The sequence below is a fragment of the Zalophus californianus genome, chromosome 6 (genome assembly GCF_009762305.2).
Source record: "Zalophus californianus isolate mZalCal1 chromosome 6, mZalCal1.pri.v2, whole genome shotgun sequence".
NCBI lineage: Eukaryota > Metazoa > Chordata > Mammalia > Carnivora > Otariidae > Zalophus > Zalophus californianus.
Genome location: NC_045600.1, coordinates 86572145 through 86590235, shown reverse-complemented (window position 1 = coordinate 86590235; position 18091 = coordinate 86572145). Strand labels below are relative to the sequence as shown.

Here is an 18091-nt window from a genome sequence, read left to right as displayed (position 1 = left end):
AGAACCCCTTTCTCTCTCCCTTCCCTTCCTGATCAGGCTTCAGAAGCCCCACACTAGCCACCCTGAGAGGTCCTCGGTCAGGAAGCGTGCCCCTGAGCTGGGAAAGGGGTCTCCAGCTAAAGCACTCGGCCTTGAGCTGGTTCCTTTATTCAGTAGATGCTGGGAAGTTCAGAGGACTGTCTGCACCAGCCTCGGTGAGCTGGCTGGTTGAGTAGCTTTCTCTGCCAGTGCCTATCCCCATCCCAGGGCAGAATAAAGAAACCCAGAGTGCAGAAAAGTGGTTTATTTGTAAAGAAGACTACTGCAGTAGGAAGAAGAGACAAGGCCTGAGGAGCACTACACAGATATTGGGCCAGATTCTGACTACAGTACATATTTAAAAACTGGGGAGAAAAGATCAGTTGTGCTGTTACACTAGGATGCTTGAGGGGGTTCCTGTAGACTTCTCTCTGAGGGCCCCAGCCTCTACCCCCACCCCAAGGCATTTGCCAGCCCTTTTGACAGTAGGGAGCCTAGAGGAGGGGGAGGTTGTGGGGGGGAAGTTCCAAGATGCCAGCATCTGTGCTCCCACTTTGTCCTTAGGCTCACAGCCCCCTAATGCACATACACACGGCTTTTTAGCTCCAGTCTTTTGAGGCTTTTTCTTAGTTTGGAAGAAGAGGTGTCACTTTGCCCCAAAGTAATAATAGCTCTCCTACCTGCCAACCTCTGTTGCCCAGACAGGGCCTCCCACTTCTCCAGGCTGAGACATTCTGGACTTGGGGGTCTATGAACCCATAGGGGGTGACTGACCATGACCACCTGGGCCAAGGTTGGGGGGTAGGAATGAGGAGGAGGCAGAAGGAGTCAGAAATAGGAAGTACAGAGCGTGGTGGGGGCCCAAACCTCTGCTCAGCTGGGCAGTGGGAAGAGCCCCTGGGCAGGAGGCCTAGAAGTTCTCATAATGGTGGGAGAAGTGAGTCCGATCCTGCTTGTTGATGAGCTGACAGGCCTTTTCCACATTCTTGGTCATGCCAGGCGGGCCACAGCTAAACACCCCAATCTTCCGGACCTGTTGGGGGAGGGAAACGTGAAGGCTACCTCGGTGTTCGTGTCAAAGACAGGCAAGAGTCCTTGGTGAGGACTCCTTCTATGTTTCTGATAAAGGTGTGCTTCACACCATGTGTGGTGAGGTGTGGCTCAGTGTGTTTACATCAGCTCAGTTTTGGTAGACTTGCTCTGTGTGGGTCCAACCTCCACCCCCTCCAAGGCATCTGTCAGCTTCAGGTACATGATCAGTGTTTCTGATAGGGGCTGGGTTAATCAATGTTCCAGTTAAAGGCTAGCTTACTGTCTCTTTGAGGGCCAGGCCATTATTTATGAGAGTAGTGGCTAGCCCAGTGTTCATGGTAAAGATCAGTGTCTAGGGTGAGGACTGGCTCAGTATTCATGGTAAGAGTAGCTCTTGAGTTTATGGTAAGGACGAGCTCAATCACTGAGCTGTTCCTTCTGGACAGGCATCATGGCTTTAGAAGTGGCAAGTCCCTGTGGCTGCTTCCCCCCTTCACTCCTCAGAGTGACCCCTACTGTTTTTCTATTCCATTATCCCCACTTATCTCCTGGGTGATGAGTTCTCCTCAGCAGTCAGTTCCTTCCCTCATGGAGCTGGGTCGGGAGGTTTGCTCAGACCTCAGGTGATAAATGCCAGGAGAACCTTGATGTGGGGTGGGACTGACCTGCGGGTGGACCTCCTGCAGGGACTTGAAGAAGGGCTCGAAGGGGGGGCGGCCAAAGTGGGTGATGGAGCGCAGGCCCGTGAACAGACTCCGGTTCAGCACCTTCTGGAAGTGCCGCTCACAGATGTACTGGGGGCACAGGGGCAGGTCAGGCCAAGGACAGTCAGGGTCCATGCCTAGCCCAAGCTAGCCTGCAGCTCAGGAGACAGAGAACGGGGTGGCGAGGGAGCTGGAGGCTGAGGATCGGGACCGCCATCTCTGTACCTCCTGCCGTCTGGACCTGGCTGTCCACCCACCTGCCCTGGTCATCTGCCTCCCTCCACCAACCCATATCCCCACCTAGCCACCCCGGCCGGCCGGCCCTGACCTACCAGCATGGTGGTCCTGAGGTCAAACTTCTCAGCCAGCTGGGTGATGTAGATGTGCACGGACACCAGGTCCTGGCGGTCATTCTCCTCCACCTCCCGGATGATGTCAGCCAGCCACTCAAACTGCCGCTGGGTGCGCGTCACCCAGATGAAGTAGATCTGGGGACACATGGCGAGAGCTCAGGACCTGGCTCAGCTCGGGCTCCCTGTATCCCAGGGATCTCCACAGGAATAGACCGTGGTCAGCTTGTGCCTCTCCCCAGACACCCTGCGGAGATGGAGTGCTGCGGGGCCCACAGAGCCAGGCTCTGGGGCGGGAGATGGGGGTTACCCCAGGGCATGGAGAGGGAGAAGGGAGTGATAACCTGAGGTGATGAAAAAGGACACTTGTCAAGTGAGCTGAAGGTCTGATGGGGTGGGAAGCAGCTTTTTCACACGGAGCCTGCCCTGCCGCTCCCTCCAATGGGCCCTCCTCAGGCTGCTAGGCTCCCAAGCAACCCTAGCCCAGAGGGATAGGGTTCCACTAAGGGGCAGTCACAGAACAGCCTTAGGGAAGACCCCGCTGGCTGCCTGGAGCAGATGGGAATGGGCTCCAGGGGACGGAAGTTGCCACAGAGGGAGCCACCTCCAACTTCTGAAGAGGATGAAGCAGGGGCCATGTGGGTTAAGAAGCAGAGGCAGAGTTGGCACAGATGGAGGAGCAGGGGAGCTGCCTGGCACCCTCCGAAAGCTGACAGCACATGGGCTGGGCCTCTGCCGCCGCATTCCTGTGCCCCTGACTCAACTGCCGGGCCCAGGGAGACAAGCAGGGGCCTGCTACCAGGTCCACGCTGGGGTGAAGGGACCCGGGATGGAGGGGGCCTGAGGGCCTGGGCTGTGTTCCTGGAACCAGCCCAGCCCACCAGCCCTGACTGGCCACCTCCCCTCTTCTTCCTCTTGAAAGCAGAGCCAGTTTCACTTCTGCCCCACCCCAAGTGTTCCTTTCCTTCTCCCAAGCTGATAATGCTCCCTTCAGGGGCTGGCCTCCTCTGTAAGACAGAGTGGGTTTCTTTACCCCTCTCCAACTCTGTTCTTTAGGGTCTGAGGATATCCTGACCCCTCTGGTGTCAGGCCAACTGGGCCTTGCCCGGATCAGGCCAAGAACAGAGGCAGGAGAGACAGGCAGAGATGGACACAGTGATAGGGAACAGGGACCATGGGTCAGCAGGAGGAGAGGGCACTCACCTTCTTACAGAACACTTGGCAGCTGACTGATGACTTGAAGACCAGGTCTTTGAGGATGGAGGCAAAGGGGGTGACCCCAATGCCCCCTCCCACCAGCACTGACACCTCAAACTTATGCCATTCCTGGTGGCCCTCTCCAAATGGTCCATCAAGGTAGAGCTGCAAGAGGAGGAGTGGGTTTGAGTTAAGCTCCACCACCACAATAGTTCTGAAGCTAGAAATGGGAGGCAGGGAAAGGCAGGTATGTTTATGGGGTGAGGAGAAAGGGGGTACCATGGCATTATTTGGAAAGACCAGTCTCTAAATTGGGAGAGGGGAGGAACAAGTGGGGAGCCTGGGGATGCAGGGCCAAGGCCTGCTAAGGGGATGTGGGGGCGGGTAGCTCATCTGGCCTGGGTCTGGTCACCTTCGGGTATTTAGCACAGCCATCTCCCGTTGGAGGTGAGTAGATCTCCCTGAGCCGAGTGGTCCAGGGGCCTGCTGCCCGGATGTGCAGGCTGAGTGTATCCTCATGGGGTGCAGAAGTCAGTGTGAACGGGTGGTACTCAGTGGTCCCCAGAGCCAAGCAGGCGATCTGCACCCACTGTCCCGACTTGTACTCAAAGCCTTGGGGCCGCTGAAACTGCAGGTGGGTGACTCCTGAGGGAAGGAAGTGGGCAGGAGGCTGCTATCCAGGACCCAGCAGCACTGTGGCCTCCAGAAGGTTCCCCCACCTGCAGCCTCAGCTCTCCTTCTGGAATATGCCAAGGCCTCCACCCATCAGAAGGCATTACTCCCCTTGGGCCATGTCCACCCTGAGGAGGGGCAATGCAGCACTGGTGCTGGTGGTCAGCAGGGAAAGGAGCAGCCTGGCCCAGGCTCCTCCTCTCTGTTGTGAGAGAGGCTCAGGTCCCCTGGCCTTGGCTTCTCTTGCCAGCTCCCTTATCGCTGCCACCTCAAGGCCCCTGCCAACTCCACTGGGCCAGGCCAGGGGACTGCAAGGTCCGGGATCTGGCACTGCCCTGTGGGCTTTCTCAGAACTACCCAGCTGGCCCCCGACAGCCTAGAGGCTGGTACCTGAAGGCAGCAGCTCCGCCTTCACCACGCTGATCTCCACCTTCTTCCGGCTCAGGCTCACCAGCTTGTCCCCCACATAGATTAGTGCCGGGACCAGGAAGAAGATGTGGAAACGGGGCAGCTGGATCAGGCCGAAGCTGCCGTGGATGATGAGCTAGATAGAGTGAAGAATTCGGCTCTGACCAAGCCATACCCACAATAATGTCTGTGGCCGGCTCAGGCCTTAGTCCCTTGCATCCTCCACACACCCCACCCCACCCCACAGGCACCCTCCATCCCCACCTATCCGTGTACCATACTCCCTCCAGGTGCCCAAATCTAACCAGTCCCAACCCCAACCCCATCCTATGGAGCACCCATGACCAGTGAGACTATTTGTGCCTTCCCGGCACCATCTAAACCAGCCACGTTGACTCTCACCTGGTCTCCTGCAGTAGCTTCCTAGCTGGTCTTCTACGGGGTTGCCCACTGTGACCCATTCTTTTCAAGGCAGCCAGTGTGACTTTTTAAAGTTCGTTTTATCATGCCATCCCAGCTTAACACGTCTTAGTGGACTTCCCATTACACCACAAGGTCTTGAGATGCTCTGGCCTCTAACGTGCCAAGTCCTCTCTGCTTTAGGACCTTGGCACCCACTGTTCCCTCTCCCAGGAAAGCCCTCTCCCTGGTTCTTTCCCTGGCTACCTCTGTCTCATTTAAAAAAAAAAAATTGTTTATTTGAGAGAGAGAGCAAGAGCATGAGTGGTGGGGGGGGGAAGGAACAGAGGGAGAGGGAGAAGCAGGCTCCCCGCTGAGCAGGGAGCATGATGAGGGGCTCAATCCCAGGACCCTGAGATCATGACCTGAGCCACCCAGGCGTACCCCTCTATGTCATTTGTCAGGGCTCAGCAGAAACGGCACCTCCTCAGGCCTTCCCTCGGTCCTCTGTTATATCTCCCAGTTAACTCCCGTCAGAGCACTTGTCATCATCCACACTGTTTCATCATTCATTTACATGTTTCTGTTGTTTTCCCCGGTGGAGGGTGGGTGTCCCTTTTTTTTGCTACCATACTCTCAGCTCTTAGCAGTTACTGCCTGGCACCATACCAGGTACTTAAAAACTGTTGAGTTAATAAAAGAAGTTTCCCCAATTATCCGCTCCCTTTGGAGACTAAGAACACCTAACTAGTCCTCCCTTTTCCTTGAAATACCTGACAGGTATTGTCTAGCTCTGGTCATTTCCCCAACAAGCTGGTCTAACATGGTCAAACACGACGTGCCCCCATGCTTCCCATTTGCTTGCTCCTAAGTCTGGTCAGTCTGGCTCCTGTTTCCACCTCTTCTCAGGACCTGCTCGCTGGGGCTCACCTGCCCCACGAGTGTCTAGACCCCAAGATCCCCTTTCATTTGCTCCCACGGCTAGCCCTCTGTGGCACCAGCAACCGCCCACTCCTTGCCACATCTGCTGCTTCTCTGGGGCCACTCACTTTCCATCTCCTCCACTGGCTCCCTGTTCCTTCTCCCAGCCCTGATCCTTCATGTTGCTCAAACCTGATTTTCTCACTCTCTGCTCTCCTCTGTCTATGCTGTCCCATGTGACACGGCCCCTCTGCTGAGCCACAGCCCCTCAGTGGCCACCGCAGCCCACACAGGTCCTGCCACCACCTAATGCCCTGGGGCCATCCACAGCCTGTCCCCTCTGTGCCCTGAATCATTATTTCCACCTCTGTACCAGTGCTCATGCCCTTTCTTCTACCTGGAATGCTTTTCAGATTCCACCCTGCCTTGTCAAATCTTAGCTTACCTCTCCTTAAGGCTTGGCTCAAGTCCCATCTTCTCCCCAAAGTCTTCCCTAACCAGTTTGGCCCAAATGAAACTCCCTTCAGTGAGCTACTATAACTCACTGTTTGGAACACTCAGCTCAGCAGTTAATCCTATATTGTCTGCTCATTCTGATCATTTCAAGTTAATGGCACTTATCTCTGCAGCAAATCCTAAGTTCCTGAGGGCAGAGCTTTGAGTGCCCACCGCCCCGCCCCTCCACTGAACAAGTGCATACTAGACCCTTTGACAGATAACTGTTAAACTGAACTCTGGCTCCTCTTTCAGCTCTCCTTTTCCCCAGCTTAGTGTTCCTTTGCCCACAGGACTAACTTAAACCTCTCTGGGCTCTTCCCTGAACTGGCTCCGGTTTCCCCAAGTTCCTCTTTCATTATGGAGCCCACACCCACCGCCAAGGCTTCCTGAGCATCAAACCAGGCTGAGAACAATGTCGGGGTGACCTCATACTGCTCTGTTTATACATCCCATTTGGTGTTGGCTCTACTTTTAAACCACAAAACTACTGCAGATTCATGGTTGGCTGAGGGCTGGGGAAGCTATCCCTGCCCTCTTCTGCTTGGATCAGGAGCCTGGACATCCTTCTGCAGGGTCGACTCCACACTGGGGTCCTTTACTTGTAGCTTCTCTTTCTGCCCCAAGTCAAGTGGCCACACCAGGGATAAATGGGAAGGAAGTGGGTGTTTCAGCCCGGATATCCCCCCCAGGTGAGACTCTCCTAGCGGCCAGGGCTAGGACTGCCCAGCAGAGGGTCCTGCACCTTTCTGAGCTGCTGACTTCCCTGCTGGCAGGAAGGGTGGCTCTGAACTCCACTGATCCCCAAAACCCAGGAATAAGTCAGAAAGGGGTCTTGGTCTCAGGGAGCCAGTCTGGCCACTCTTCTGGGTCTCCCATCGAGTTAAAAGAAGCTGCTTTTTCACCAGGAACATCATCTCCAGCCCCTAACAGAAACAGTAACCCAGGATGCTAGGGCTCCACCCTAGCAAGGGTGGGTAGGGAGGGATAAATTAGCCACAGCTTCCAAAGAAGGCAGAGATTTCTTTGGAAACAAACATCAGTTCTAGGAAACAACCTAAGCCAAGGCTGGGTAGTCATCTTCAGAACCGTGAAGTGCTGAGCCTCGGGCAATAGGGAAACAGACTCTCTGATCAGTGAGGACAGAACTGCACCTGGGAGGAGGCAGGGCAGCCCCCCGGGTGCCAGCCTGACCCAGGCCATGATGGACTGTCTCCCTCTGTCTCAGGACTCTGTGCAGTTCTGCCTGGAGCCAGGTGACAGATGGCAACCATCTGGGCTCTGCGCTTCTGTATGCTGGCAGCCAAGCTATCATTGGTGGGGATGCTGGGGCCTTGGGACTTAGTTTAGCTTCTCAGCAGGCCCTCAGGTGCTCTTTAGGGAACTGCCTGTGTCCGTGAGGAAGGCAGGCCAAGCAGAGCCAAGACACAGGCACAGATCGGAGTCAGCTCTGGATCTAATTAGCTGACGCAGCTGATGGCAAACTCAGGGAAGGTAAAGGGAAAGGACAAGAGAAGGGAGGGAATGTGAAGGAAGGGAGGCAGGAGCCCGGGTTAAGAGAAGGAAAGGGAACAGGTAGTCTTAAAAATCCATCTTACCAACAGTCCAAGTGAAGACATTTTGAGCAAGCTCGTTAACTCTACAAGTGGCATTTCACTGGGGAGGGTGCTGACACCCCAGAAAACAGGATCAGAACAAAAGTGGCAGAACCAAATTAAGATACGTTTCTCTCAACAAAAGGGTGATGCTCCTGTGAAGGTGGGCAGTCCACCCAGGAGCTCACACCAGCCACCGGAACTGGGGAATGACTGGCTGGGCAGAAACAATGTGGGGGTATCTGCAAGGAATGAGTCCAGCCTGGTAGGGTTGTCACTGCCAGACCCATGCCAGGGCATCCGTCTCCCAGGCACTGCATCCCCGGGTCCGTCTGCTTGACAGCCCCCCACTATACTCTCCAGCTTTGAAGTGAGAAGTGGAGGGGATCCCTGAAATGCCTAAGGGGATGGAGAACTGATGTCTCAGCCCTCATGGCCTCCCTGGGATCATCCTGCCAAGACCCCAGTAGCCCTCACCAGCACATAGAGCAGGATGTAGAGGTGGTGGGTCAGCCAGAAGCCCCGGAAGCTGTGGCGCCGGAAGTGGTGGGAGGCAAAGACATACATGATGGCCAGGACCAGGAGCAGCAGGACCCCTGTGAGGCCTGCAAAATGAACATGGGTTGAAGGGCAGAGGAGCGGGGCTGTTCTGAGGCTGCCATGGGTCAGGGTCCCCGTCCCACTTCATTGCTCCAGGTGGGGGCCGTGGAAGCCCAGGCTCCTCCTCTGTTCTCGCACACCACTGATCATAGGTGCCTTTATTTCAACAGACTCTGCTTACCCCTCCAAGGCCTTGTCCCGATTGTTATTTTTCAAGTACCGGTATCATTTGTTTTGTCTGTCACTTCCCTGACTGTCAGGCCCACAATAACAGGGACCAGGCTGCTGCTGGTTCAGCACAGAATCCTAGCGCCTCCTGGGGGCCTCATATAAACGTGTACTGACTGAATGAACGCACGGGGCATCTACTCTGGGCCCTCTGGGTCAGACTTTGGACATTGCAGGCCCCGCCCCCATGGAGTCAAGACTCAGTCTATGATCCCGTAGCCGCGACGTGGCTACCACAGCATGAGCTGGGGCCATTAGTGAGCAAGCGCGACCACCTGAGCCCCCTGGGTTCAGCCCAGTGTTGGTGGGAGGCCCCTCCTCTCACAGGGGATCCCAGACCCGGGGTACACAAGAGAGCAATACTAGATTCAGGACGGGAGTGTGGGGCCAGAGAACGGCCCCTCAAGCGATCAAGGAGGAGCGAGGCAGAGATTACGAAGATTCGAGCCCTGCAGTATGGAAAAGCAGAGGTGAAGAAGGGATCTAACCAAAGCCGGTAAAGGCCTGAGCAGAGAGGAGGGCATAATGACAGCCTTATCCACACTAAATCCCAGTGTGCAGGTATTAGCAAGCACTCTGAAGTTCAAAGCAGATTGTTTTAGGATTAAAAAAAAAAATGCTGTGTTTCACAGAGAGGAGTGTAGAAAATGTGTTACCCCAAGGAGGAAACAGACTGAAAATATAAATAGGTTCAAGAAGCTTTTGAATAGATTCACAGCTAATAGTTCTAAAATGGGTGATTATGGGGAGTTAGGAATTTGTCCCTAAACAGCTCTTGTCAAGACAGACTACAAGAGGTGGGGGGCTCTGCCTAGTTGGGACAAACCAGGTCCCTCCACCATGCAGCTGGGGCACAGCTATTCCTCAAAGCCACTGTCATGGGAGGTGTGTATGTTCGGGTGGGGGGAGAGGGGGTCCACTCCCATTCCACAGAAGGAGGATGTTCAGAGTTGGGGCAGGAGCCCAACCAAGCTTCCAAGAGAATGACTGGAGAGCTGAAGCTCCTACTGCCCAGGGGAGTCCTCAGGACCAGAGGGCAGAGCCTGGCCCACCATGAGAGCTGAGTGAGTGCTAGTGGGCTTGCCTCATGGCAGATCGAACCCAGAGCCCAGAGCTCAGAGCCAGACCCAGAAATTTAGAGCAGGGAGGGCTCTCACCTGGCACAGTCTGGAAGAACCACCAGTAATACTTCTGGGGAAACTCAGACCTGTGGAGAAGGAAAAGCAAGGAAGGATGCTGAGAAGAGATGTCTGGGACTTCCAGAAAGAATCCTCCAGAGGAAATACCCCAACCCAGCCACCAGTCTCCCTTTCTGCCCAGTTGGGCACAGGGCTCTGGCTGGTCATTGTCTGTCCTATAGCCTGGAAGGTGATTGTCCTCTGAGCCAAGAGAATTTCCCCCACCTTGACACACACACACACACACACACACACACACACACACACACACACACACACACACACACACACACACACACACACACACACACACACACACACACTGTTGCCCACTCACTCACCCGTCGTCATGGAAGAGTCCAGGGAAGAGGCAGGAAAGGACGCTGAGTGGGCTGATGGAGAACAGGTACACATTCACCACATGGCCCGCACTGTGCAAGACTAAGGAAGACCAGACAGGGTGGGAGTGAGCCAGGGGGCAGCCTGGTGGGGGCGTTCAACCCACTTAGCCCAAGTTGGAGGACTCCAGCCACCCAGCCTTGGGGGCCTGAAGGACCCTAGGGGCCTGCACCTCTGATCGCTCATCATCTTCCTGTCCCTCCCCGTCCCCACCGTGCCCCCATATATACCATCGATGAGCACAGTCAGAGGAGTCTGAAATTATACCATTAGAAGTTCATTCTTTGGGTTTCTCTCACAGATAATGTTTTACAACACAAAAGCTGGGAGAGATTGCACATGATGTGCCCTCGTTCTGGGGTGTGGGTAACTTGTCAGCTGGAGGCTGGTGAGGTGGCCCTGAAAGCATGGGAAGGGGCCCGGGGGGGCGGGGGGTTGCTCCTGGGCTCACTCCACACCACTGCAGGGCCAGCTCCATCCTTCTGAGAAGGACATCTAGGGCTTACACGGAAGCACAAAAGAGGAGGGGCAGGCAGCAAGGGAGGATATGGACAGAACCCCTGGGGCTCCGGGGCCTTGCCTGTGAGGACGATGGCCGTGGAGGCAATGAGCCGATGGAAGTCCACGGCGGCGTCGAAGGGCACGTAGCGGTTGAGGAAGGTCTCTCGCAGGAAGGTGATGAGGTTGCGGCACATGGTGAGCAGGATGTAGGAGAACATGAAAGAGATGCTGGCGGCCGTGCCCCGGGACAGGATGATGCCCACATGGGTGGTGTCCGTGATGCCCGTATGGTGAGCCCCAAAGGCGTAGTCTGTTGGGGAGCCCAGGCGGGTAAGAGGGGAGCAGTGTGGAGGAGAGAGTGCTGCTGAGAGGCACCACCCCTCCGTTCAGGCAGGCCCCTTGCACCCACAGGAGCCCCGACCCCAGAGCTGCCCACACTCACAGTAGGCCCGCTCCAGGAAGAGGCCCCCGGTGATGGCGTAGAACACGGCCACGCAGCCGATGTGGCGGCGGTAATTCTCGATGAAGCGCTTGAACTGCTGCAAGGTCTGGTGGCGCCGGCCCCGTTGAAACTTCTCCCGGTGAGCCTCCGTGAACAGCAGGGGCTGGAATGATGTTACCCTGGGGGACGGGAAGTCTTGGCTCTGGCTATGCACCCCTGCATAGGGACAGCCTTGCAAGTGCTCACTTGGTCAGTTCGTCCCAGGGGACGCACTCCCTCTAGCCCAGTTCCCACTCACACTCAGCCAGCCCTCTCCCCTCCCAGTCTGCAGCTCCGTGTTCTTACCCTGCTCCATTCTCACCCTTTACTGGAAGCTCAGAAGACACCCCCTTCCAGGAAGCCTGCCTTGACTTCCCAGGCTGAGGTGAGCACTTCCTTGAGCTCTGAAGCCCTTTGCTCTGAGCACTATTGCAACGTTCATCAGTGGGACACTGTAATTATCAATGTGCCAGACCATCTTGTCAGACTGTGATCTTCCTGGGCATGAACTATACATCCGGCCTGCACCCCGGCATGCTAAAGGGATGGATGAACCGCCTGGGCTTAAGGAGAAGAGCAGGCGTACTTCTTGCCAAACCTCCGTCGAGTCTCCTGGGGAGGGTCTGTGTCCATGGGGCACTGCAGTCTCTGTGCTGCCCACTCCACATCAGCACTGCTGTGGGGACAGCGAGCACTCACGCTGGGGAAGGGACTAACAGGAACGAGAGAGAGAGGATTTTGGCCACCTGAGCCACTCGATCCTCTGCTGCCCCTGGTCTGTCCTCAGACGGATTCTGTCGAGGAAGGGTCAGAGCTCTCAGGCAGGGGACAGCAGGATTCCCACTGAGACCTAGACAGAGAATGAGTTAGATCCTGGGGATACACATACAGCTGAGCCCTTCACAAGGGCATCTGACCCTGGCAGCAGGCTCTCTGCTCTTCCTGGTGCAGGGCTGGGTCTGCCTAGAGCAAGGAGCCCTTTCTTCTAATTTGCATGAAGCCACTACGTAGGCTGGTAGAGCCGCTGATCCCAGGCCTTCTGGGGAGAGAAAAGGCAATGCCCCCACCCGAGCCCTCCCTCCGACATTCCCGGAGGAGGACTCACCAGATCCTTTCCTGGCTGATGTAGGAGGCTCTCCGGCAGAGGTCCTTGATGACTTCCGGCACCTCCACTCCTGTAACACAGAGCAACAGCTCAGGGCCCAGAGCCCAGGAAGACCTGGCACTCACCCCATGCCCATACTGTAGAGGGTCCTTGGCCAGTACCCTTGGCTTTGGGTGTCCCAGCCTCAGCCTGTGCCACCAGTGGGAGCCAGACCCAGCCATGAGCGGGCAGGGAGAGGGCCTGAAACAAAGCTGGCCCGGCAGTGTCCCCTGGATGCGTGTCCACCTTCAGCCCCACTCCCGGGACTGGTATCAGGCTTATGCGGTAGAGTTCAGGAACTGTGTGCAACCTGCCCGCTGAGACCATCCTGCCACAAAAACCCTGCTAAACCCTTCAGCTTAAAACCTCCTGGGAATTAAATGTAGCTCTGGGTGGTGCATATATGGAGATCACCAAAAAATTCTTGCCACCTTCCTGTGTCTAAAAAAATGTTCATAATAAAATGTTGTGGGGAAAATACTCTGCCATGAGCCACCCATTCCTCTCTGTCTGGGTTGAGCACTGAGGGGCAGGGCAGGACTGAGCTGCAAAGCCATGTTCTCACAGGAGGCCTGAGAATCTCCAAGTCACTTCCAAGTGCTAAACCAGTCTTGAAGATTACCCTGGTCTACAGCCCAGAGGGCAAAAGTGATTAAGCTGAATTTCATGAAATCAGAATGTTTACAACAAAGTACAGGTATTTATCCCTCAAATTTTAGCAAACAGCAAGTGTGGCAAAATGGTAACAAAAGGCAAATCTAGGTGAAAAGGGTAAAGGGACGCTCCTTGTGCTATTCTTGTAACTTTTCTGTAGGTATATTTAAAATGTTTCATAGTAAAATCTGAAGGAAACAACAAGGCACAACAACAATTAAAAACAAAACAAAATAGGACTCAATGCTACCCTTCTACATAATCCTCACTCCCCCAGCCTGGTCTTCCACCCCAGGGGCTGGATGGATGTTCCTGGGACTCTGGCCTGGGCTTACCTCCAGGCACCTGCCCCTGCTCTGCCCTCAGGCCCCGGTGCCTACTGCCCTCATTGCCTGGGAAAAGTGAGAGGCTGAATAATCAGGAGTGCTGGGTCTGCACTCCACCAGCTCCCCTCCAGCCCTGGGCTGTGTGAGCTATGTCCTGCCCAGCTCACCCCTCTCCCCCATCTGGGCTGCTCAGCTCCCCTGGGAGGGGCTGGGTTTGGTCTCAACATGCCCCAGTGAGAAACTGTGAAGGTACCATAACAGCTCAGAGTAGGCCACAGAGAGTCCTGCTACCTGCCCCTTCCTCACCCTGGCTCTAGCCCCCACCCACCTGAGTCAGACACAGGTGGGACAGGAAGTAGGGGGATGGACAACAGAAGTGGGTCTCTCCATGCACCCAAGCAAACGTTAACCGAGCACTCAGCCAAGGGATATAAAGGCAAACAAGCCCCCCAGGCCCCCACCCCCTGCCACCAGACACCCTGGCTCAGGCGAATATGGCCTGGTTAGGGCTGTAACAAGGAGACACTGTTTGCCTGGACCTGGGCACCCGGCACAGGGGCCTTTGACAGAGAGCTGGGAGAAGCAGATTTCTATCTGCTGTCCCACACCCCATCCTGACCCTGCCCACCCTGGGAGCAAAGCTGCATTAGGACTTTTGCGGGCCCTAGGCACTGTCACCTTCCTAAACCACTTCCGCCCTTAAAAAAAAAAGTATATACATATATTTATAAAAGATAAATATTTTTTACAACTGTGTCGGTATATTAAAGGATATAATCCAGGCTGGATATATTATCACCTATTCATTATTATTATATTCATTCATTCTTCTGATTTTAAAAGAGATTAAAACATTTCTGTAGGCTCCTAAAAGTAGGTGGGCCCGATGCACTGTGCCTGCTGTGTCTAATGGTTATGTCAGTCAGCCCCAAGGCCAGGCCGCCCCACCTTTGACGCAGAGCTGAGTGAATCGGAGCTCGCTGTCATGGTCCCGCAGCATGAAGTGGAAGTCCTCCCACGTCAGCTCCTCCTTATCCTGGAAGCCAGACTCCCGGAACATGGACTCCACCACCTCTGTTAGCTGGGCCTTGGACAGGCAGTTGTTGGAGATCTCAATGAAGGACCTGGGGTCAGGGGAGGGAAGCCATCAGGCCCTGAAAAGAAGCCTGAAGCCTAGACAGGAGGGCCTACTGGCCATCCCACCAGGCCTTCAGAGTCCACATGGAAGGGCCCCAACTGGTCAAATCCCAAGCCCCCTCCTAGTTATAACAGTCTTCGGCTATATGGCCCCAGCTCTTTACCCTCCTGCTCCCACCTTCATGCCCCTTCTTCTTTCCACCAGCAGTCCCTGTCCTGGCCCACTCTTCTGGCCATGCCACAGGACCAACCTCAGCATCCTGATGAACTCGTCCTTGGAAATGAGACCATTCCCATCAAAGTCATACATGCGGAACATAAGGCGAGACTTCTCCTCAGGAGAGCCTGGGAGGAGGAGGACCCCGTGAGAGCCCCAACCTACCTGCCTAAACCCCAGGCTGGCCAGAAGGGGCCTCACATGAGTGTGACCCACTGCTGAACACAACAAGGGGTCATTGTGCTTCCTGAGCTCTACCTGGGTGCTCCCAAATGTCGGCCGCGGCTGGAGACCTGATCTGGCACCTTCCCATCTCCAATGGGTCAGCTACCCTTCAGCTTCAGTCTCTAGCCCCTTCCATCTTCTCCTACCTGGACAATCACTCCCTTCTCCCCTACCTTTCATGAAGACCACAAGGATGTCCAGAAACTCCCGGAAGGACAGGTAGCCATTGCCATCTTTGTCAGCCAGGGAGAACATGGACTCCACAAACATGTCCTGGGGCTTGAGGCCCAGGGACTCGGCAAACTCAGCTCTGCTCAGCTCGCAAGTCAGGGCCTCCTGTACCTTCTGTGATGAGTCCAGGGGCAGGGTCCCTGCATCTGCCTGGTCGATGTCCAGCACCTGCACTCGGGCAGCAGCAGAGGGAGACAAGGTTTCCTTGATTTGAAGTCTGGCTGAGGCTTGTAGGAGCCACCTTTTCCAGGTTTCTGCCCAGCACCCTGTCTCCTGAGCATCTACCGCGTGCCCAGCAGGTAGTCCCTGGGGCCATTTCTTCTACAGAGCCCTGGCCCTCTGTGTTAGCTCACTGGACCAGACATGCACACTTGACCCAAGCAGACGATCTGGAATTGGGACTAAGAGGTCCCAGGTCTGTCTTGACCTGAGCACAAGAAAACTCAAAAGTGGTGGACCACCATGTTCTTCCAAGTGCTCAGGGACACACACAGAGGGAAGTAAACACACAGAGAAAACGAGGCAGGCCAAGAGAGAGAAGCGAGTGACCTTGTTTGCTGGCAACTCTCCCTTTCCTCGCCCCTTCCAGGCCAGGTCACAGTCCTCCCTTTGGAATTCCTGAGACATCACCATAGCCTCAGAGTCAACTGACCCTTTGTCAGTGCTAGCTTGCTCTTACACCCAAAGGTGTTTTGATTGAGAAAAAGCCTCAGCTGAGTTGAGAAAAAGTTGTGCTTGGGAAAGGGGAATTCTCACGGTAGGCTATCTTCAGCCCACCCAGGGGCTGCCCCAGCATCAGAACAGGCGGTGAGGGAAGCAGGCAGGCCTCAGGCCACAGCACCTATTTCTCCCGCCTGTCAGCCGGGGGCCCCCAGTCCCAACCTGGCTGTGGTTTCACGAGGCAAACCTTGTTGCTTCAAACAAGGAGCTTTAGTGGAAAGAGCCTGGGGCTGGAGGCAAAAGACTGGGCTCCTGTCTCAGCTCTGCCACCCACTTGCTGTGTGACTTCAGGCAAGTCTCTCCAGTTGTCTGGCATTCAATTTTTCTTACATGCCTTACTTATCTCACAGGGCTATTGTGAGAATCAACAAGAGACGTTGTATGGAAAACATCTTGAAACCTGGAAGTACTGTGCAGACAGAGAGGGTTGGCAGCTATCCCCCAGACACAGTAACACACCCTCACACCCCCCGCACAAGGAGTCCCCATAGCCCTGATGGGTCCCGAACTGAGTAGATGTGCCCCAGCCCTACTTGGGCCCTGGCAATGAGTCTCCCCGCCTGGGGGTCCCTCCATTCTAGTGCATACTCAAGTTCAACAGGCTTGGGGAGTAAATGACAAAAGCCATGTGCCTGGCACATCGTAAATGACCATTAAATGGTCGCTTCCCTCACGAATCCTCTCCCAGGCCAGCCAACCCTGCTCCTTCTCCTCAAACATTAATTTTTTTGGCCTTCTACTGGGCACCTCTGCTCAGTACCCCCTGCTCCTTTCCTCTGAGCCAAAAATTTTTCACCTCTTTTTAAGTCCTCGCCAAATCTGACTCGAACCATGAGCGTCCACCACCTTTTCTGAACTCCTGCACTGCTTAGCTCCCGGCTCAGTTTTGTAGCCATTATTCTGAAGTGCTGGTTATCTTCCTTCCTGTGTCTGTTCTTTTTTCCCAGAGGGATGACGAACTCTTTGAGTGGGGCCTAGGCTGGATGGATCTTATCTCTTACCAAGTGTCTCCTCTCCACCCTTTTGGACCCAGGAGGCTTTATTTATGTGCCAGATATGGATGCAAGTTCCTTGCATTTCTCTTCCTGGCTTGTTTCCCCACACCCTCTCAGTAGTTCATGGAAGTCTGCAAGGTGGGCACCAATGCCCCATGGAGGCCTCTGGCAGATGCACTCCACCAAGGATGGGGGACCAAGGGTCCTCACTGCCCCCACACTGACCCTGGGTTTCTGCGGGCTTTTGGCCAGGATGAGTTAAGTGAGGGCAGAAAAGCTGGACAGCCCTGAGGAGCACGCTGAGCGACACAGGCAGATAAGCTCCTGACATGGCCTCCCTGGAGTCCCACAGGTAGGCGCTGTGGAGCATCTCCTTACAGAAAGGCCAGGTGGTTGGGCCCAAAACGCAGCAGACCTGATGAGTAGTGTCAGGGCTCCTGACTTCCCTGGAGTCACCCCGCGGCCACCCTCAGGTAAGGGCACCGCCATAGGCGGACATGCAGGGACAGACCTGAGCCTAGCTACACACCTGGGAGAAAAGGTGCCTGAAAAAGGTCTCCAGGAGGTGGCTCCTCTGCTCTCGCGTCACAGCCGCCCTCATCAGCTCCTGCTCCCGCAGCTCCCACTCCTGGAACCTCAGCCCGCTCTCCTTCAGGGCCCCCCGAAGGTTTTCCACCAGCACCTGCCGTTCTGCCTCCAGGTTAAATAGCAGCACCTACAGAGTGGCAACAGGGAGAGCAATCATTTGTCAGGGCCCCCTGGGGCCAGGGGCTTTGCGTGGGTTTTGTCAGGGGCCACTGGGAAGAGCGCCCTTGTAAAAGGGATTTACTGTTATGTCCTGGGCTCGACGGGGTTCTGGGCTCCATTATAGGCACAGAGACTGCATTCAGAGACACATGTCTGCAGCCATCCTTCCCTCTCTGTTCACACTGGAGAAGAGAAGGGAAGGTGGGGAGGACAGATGACGGAGGGGACTGGGAGCCAGACAGAGCTGAAAATCAGCCTCTGGTTGAGTTCCCCTCCAAAATCTCTTAACAATTCACTAGATCCTAAAATCAGGCGGCAGGAAAGAGGGCCTGGCTTCTTCCAAGGACTCCCAGCTAGGACCCACCGAAGCATCCTTAGATGGGGGGAGGAAGACTAAGCAGGAAGAAGGCACTGTGGAGATCATGTCACCCTACAGGCCCAGAGCAGGATGAATGTGTTCACGTTTCTCTATCAGGTACTACAGCTGGGAACTAGAAGCCAGAAACCCTGCCTGATT

General features: G+C 55.2%; 1 protein-coding gene across 1 annotated transcript in view; it reads right to left on the bottom strand.

Moving 5' to 3' along the window:
- Window positions 1–890: 890 nt before the first annotated feature.
- DUOX1 (dual oxidase 1) overlaps window positions 891–18091 on the bottom strand; it is a 29337-nt gene continuing 12136 nt past the window's right edge. Inside the window, exons 17-33 of the mRNA XM_035728087.1 lie at window positions 17357–17542; window positions 15055–15280; window positions 14691–14784; window positions 14251–14426; window positions 12284–12353; window positions 11765–11890; window positions 11140–11318; window positions 10777–11007; window positions 10139–10238; window positions 9777–9826; window positions 8269–8396; window positions 4364–4517; window positions 3714–3946; window positions 3308–3466; window positions 2087–2242; window positions 1716–1844; window positions 891–1051 (exon numbers count right to left, since the gene is read on the bottom strand). Of these exons, the coding sequence (XP_035583980.1) occupies window positions 929–1051; window positions 1716–1844; window positions 2087–2242; window positions 3308–3466; window positions 3714–3946; window positions 4364–4517; window positions 8269–8396; window positions 9777–9826; window positions 10139–10238; window positions 10777–11007; window positions 11140–11318; window positions 11765–11890; window positions 12284–12353; window positions 14251–14426; window positions 14691–14784; window positions 15055–15280; window positions 17357–17542 (2520 nt within the window). The 3' untranslated portion in view covers window positions 891–928. The remainder of the gene's footprint in view (window positions 1052–1715; window positions 1845–2086; window positions 2243–3307; window positions 3467–3713; window positions 3947–4363; window positions 4518–8268; window positions 8397–9776; window positions 9827–10138; window positions 10239–10776; window positions 11008–11139; window positions 11319–11764; window positions 11891–12283; window positions 12354–14250; window positions 14427–14690; window positions 14785–15054; window positions 15281–17356; window positions 17543–18091) is intronic.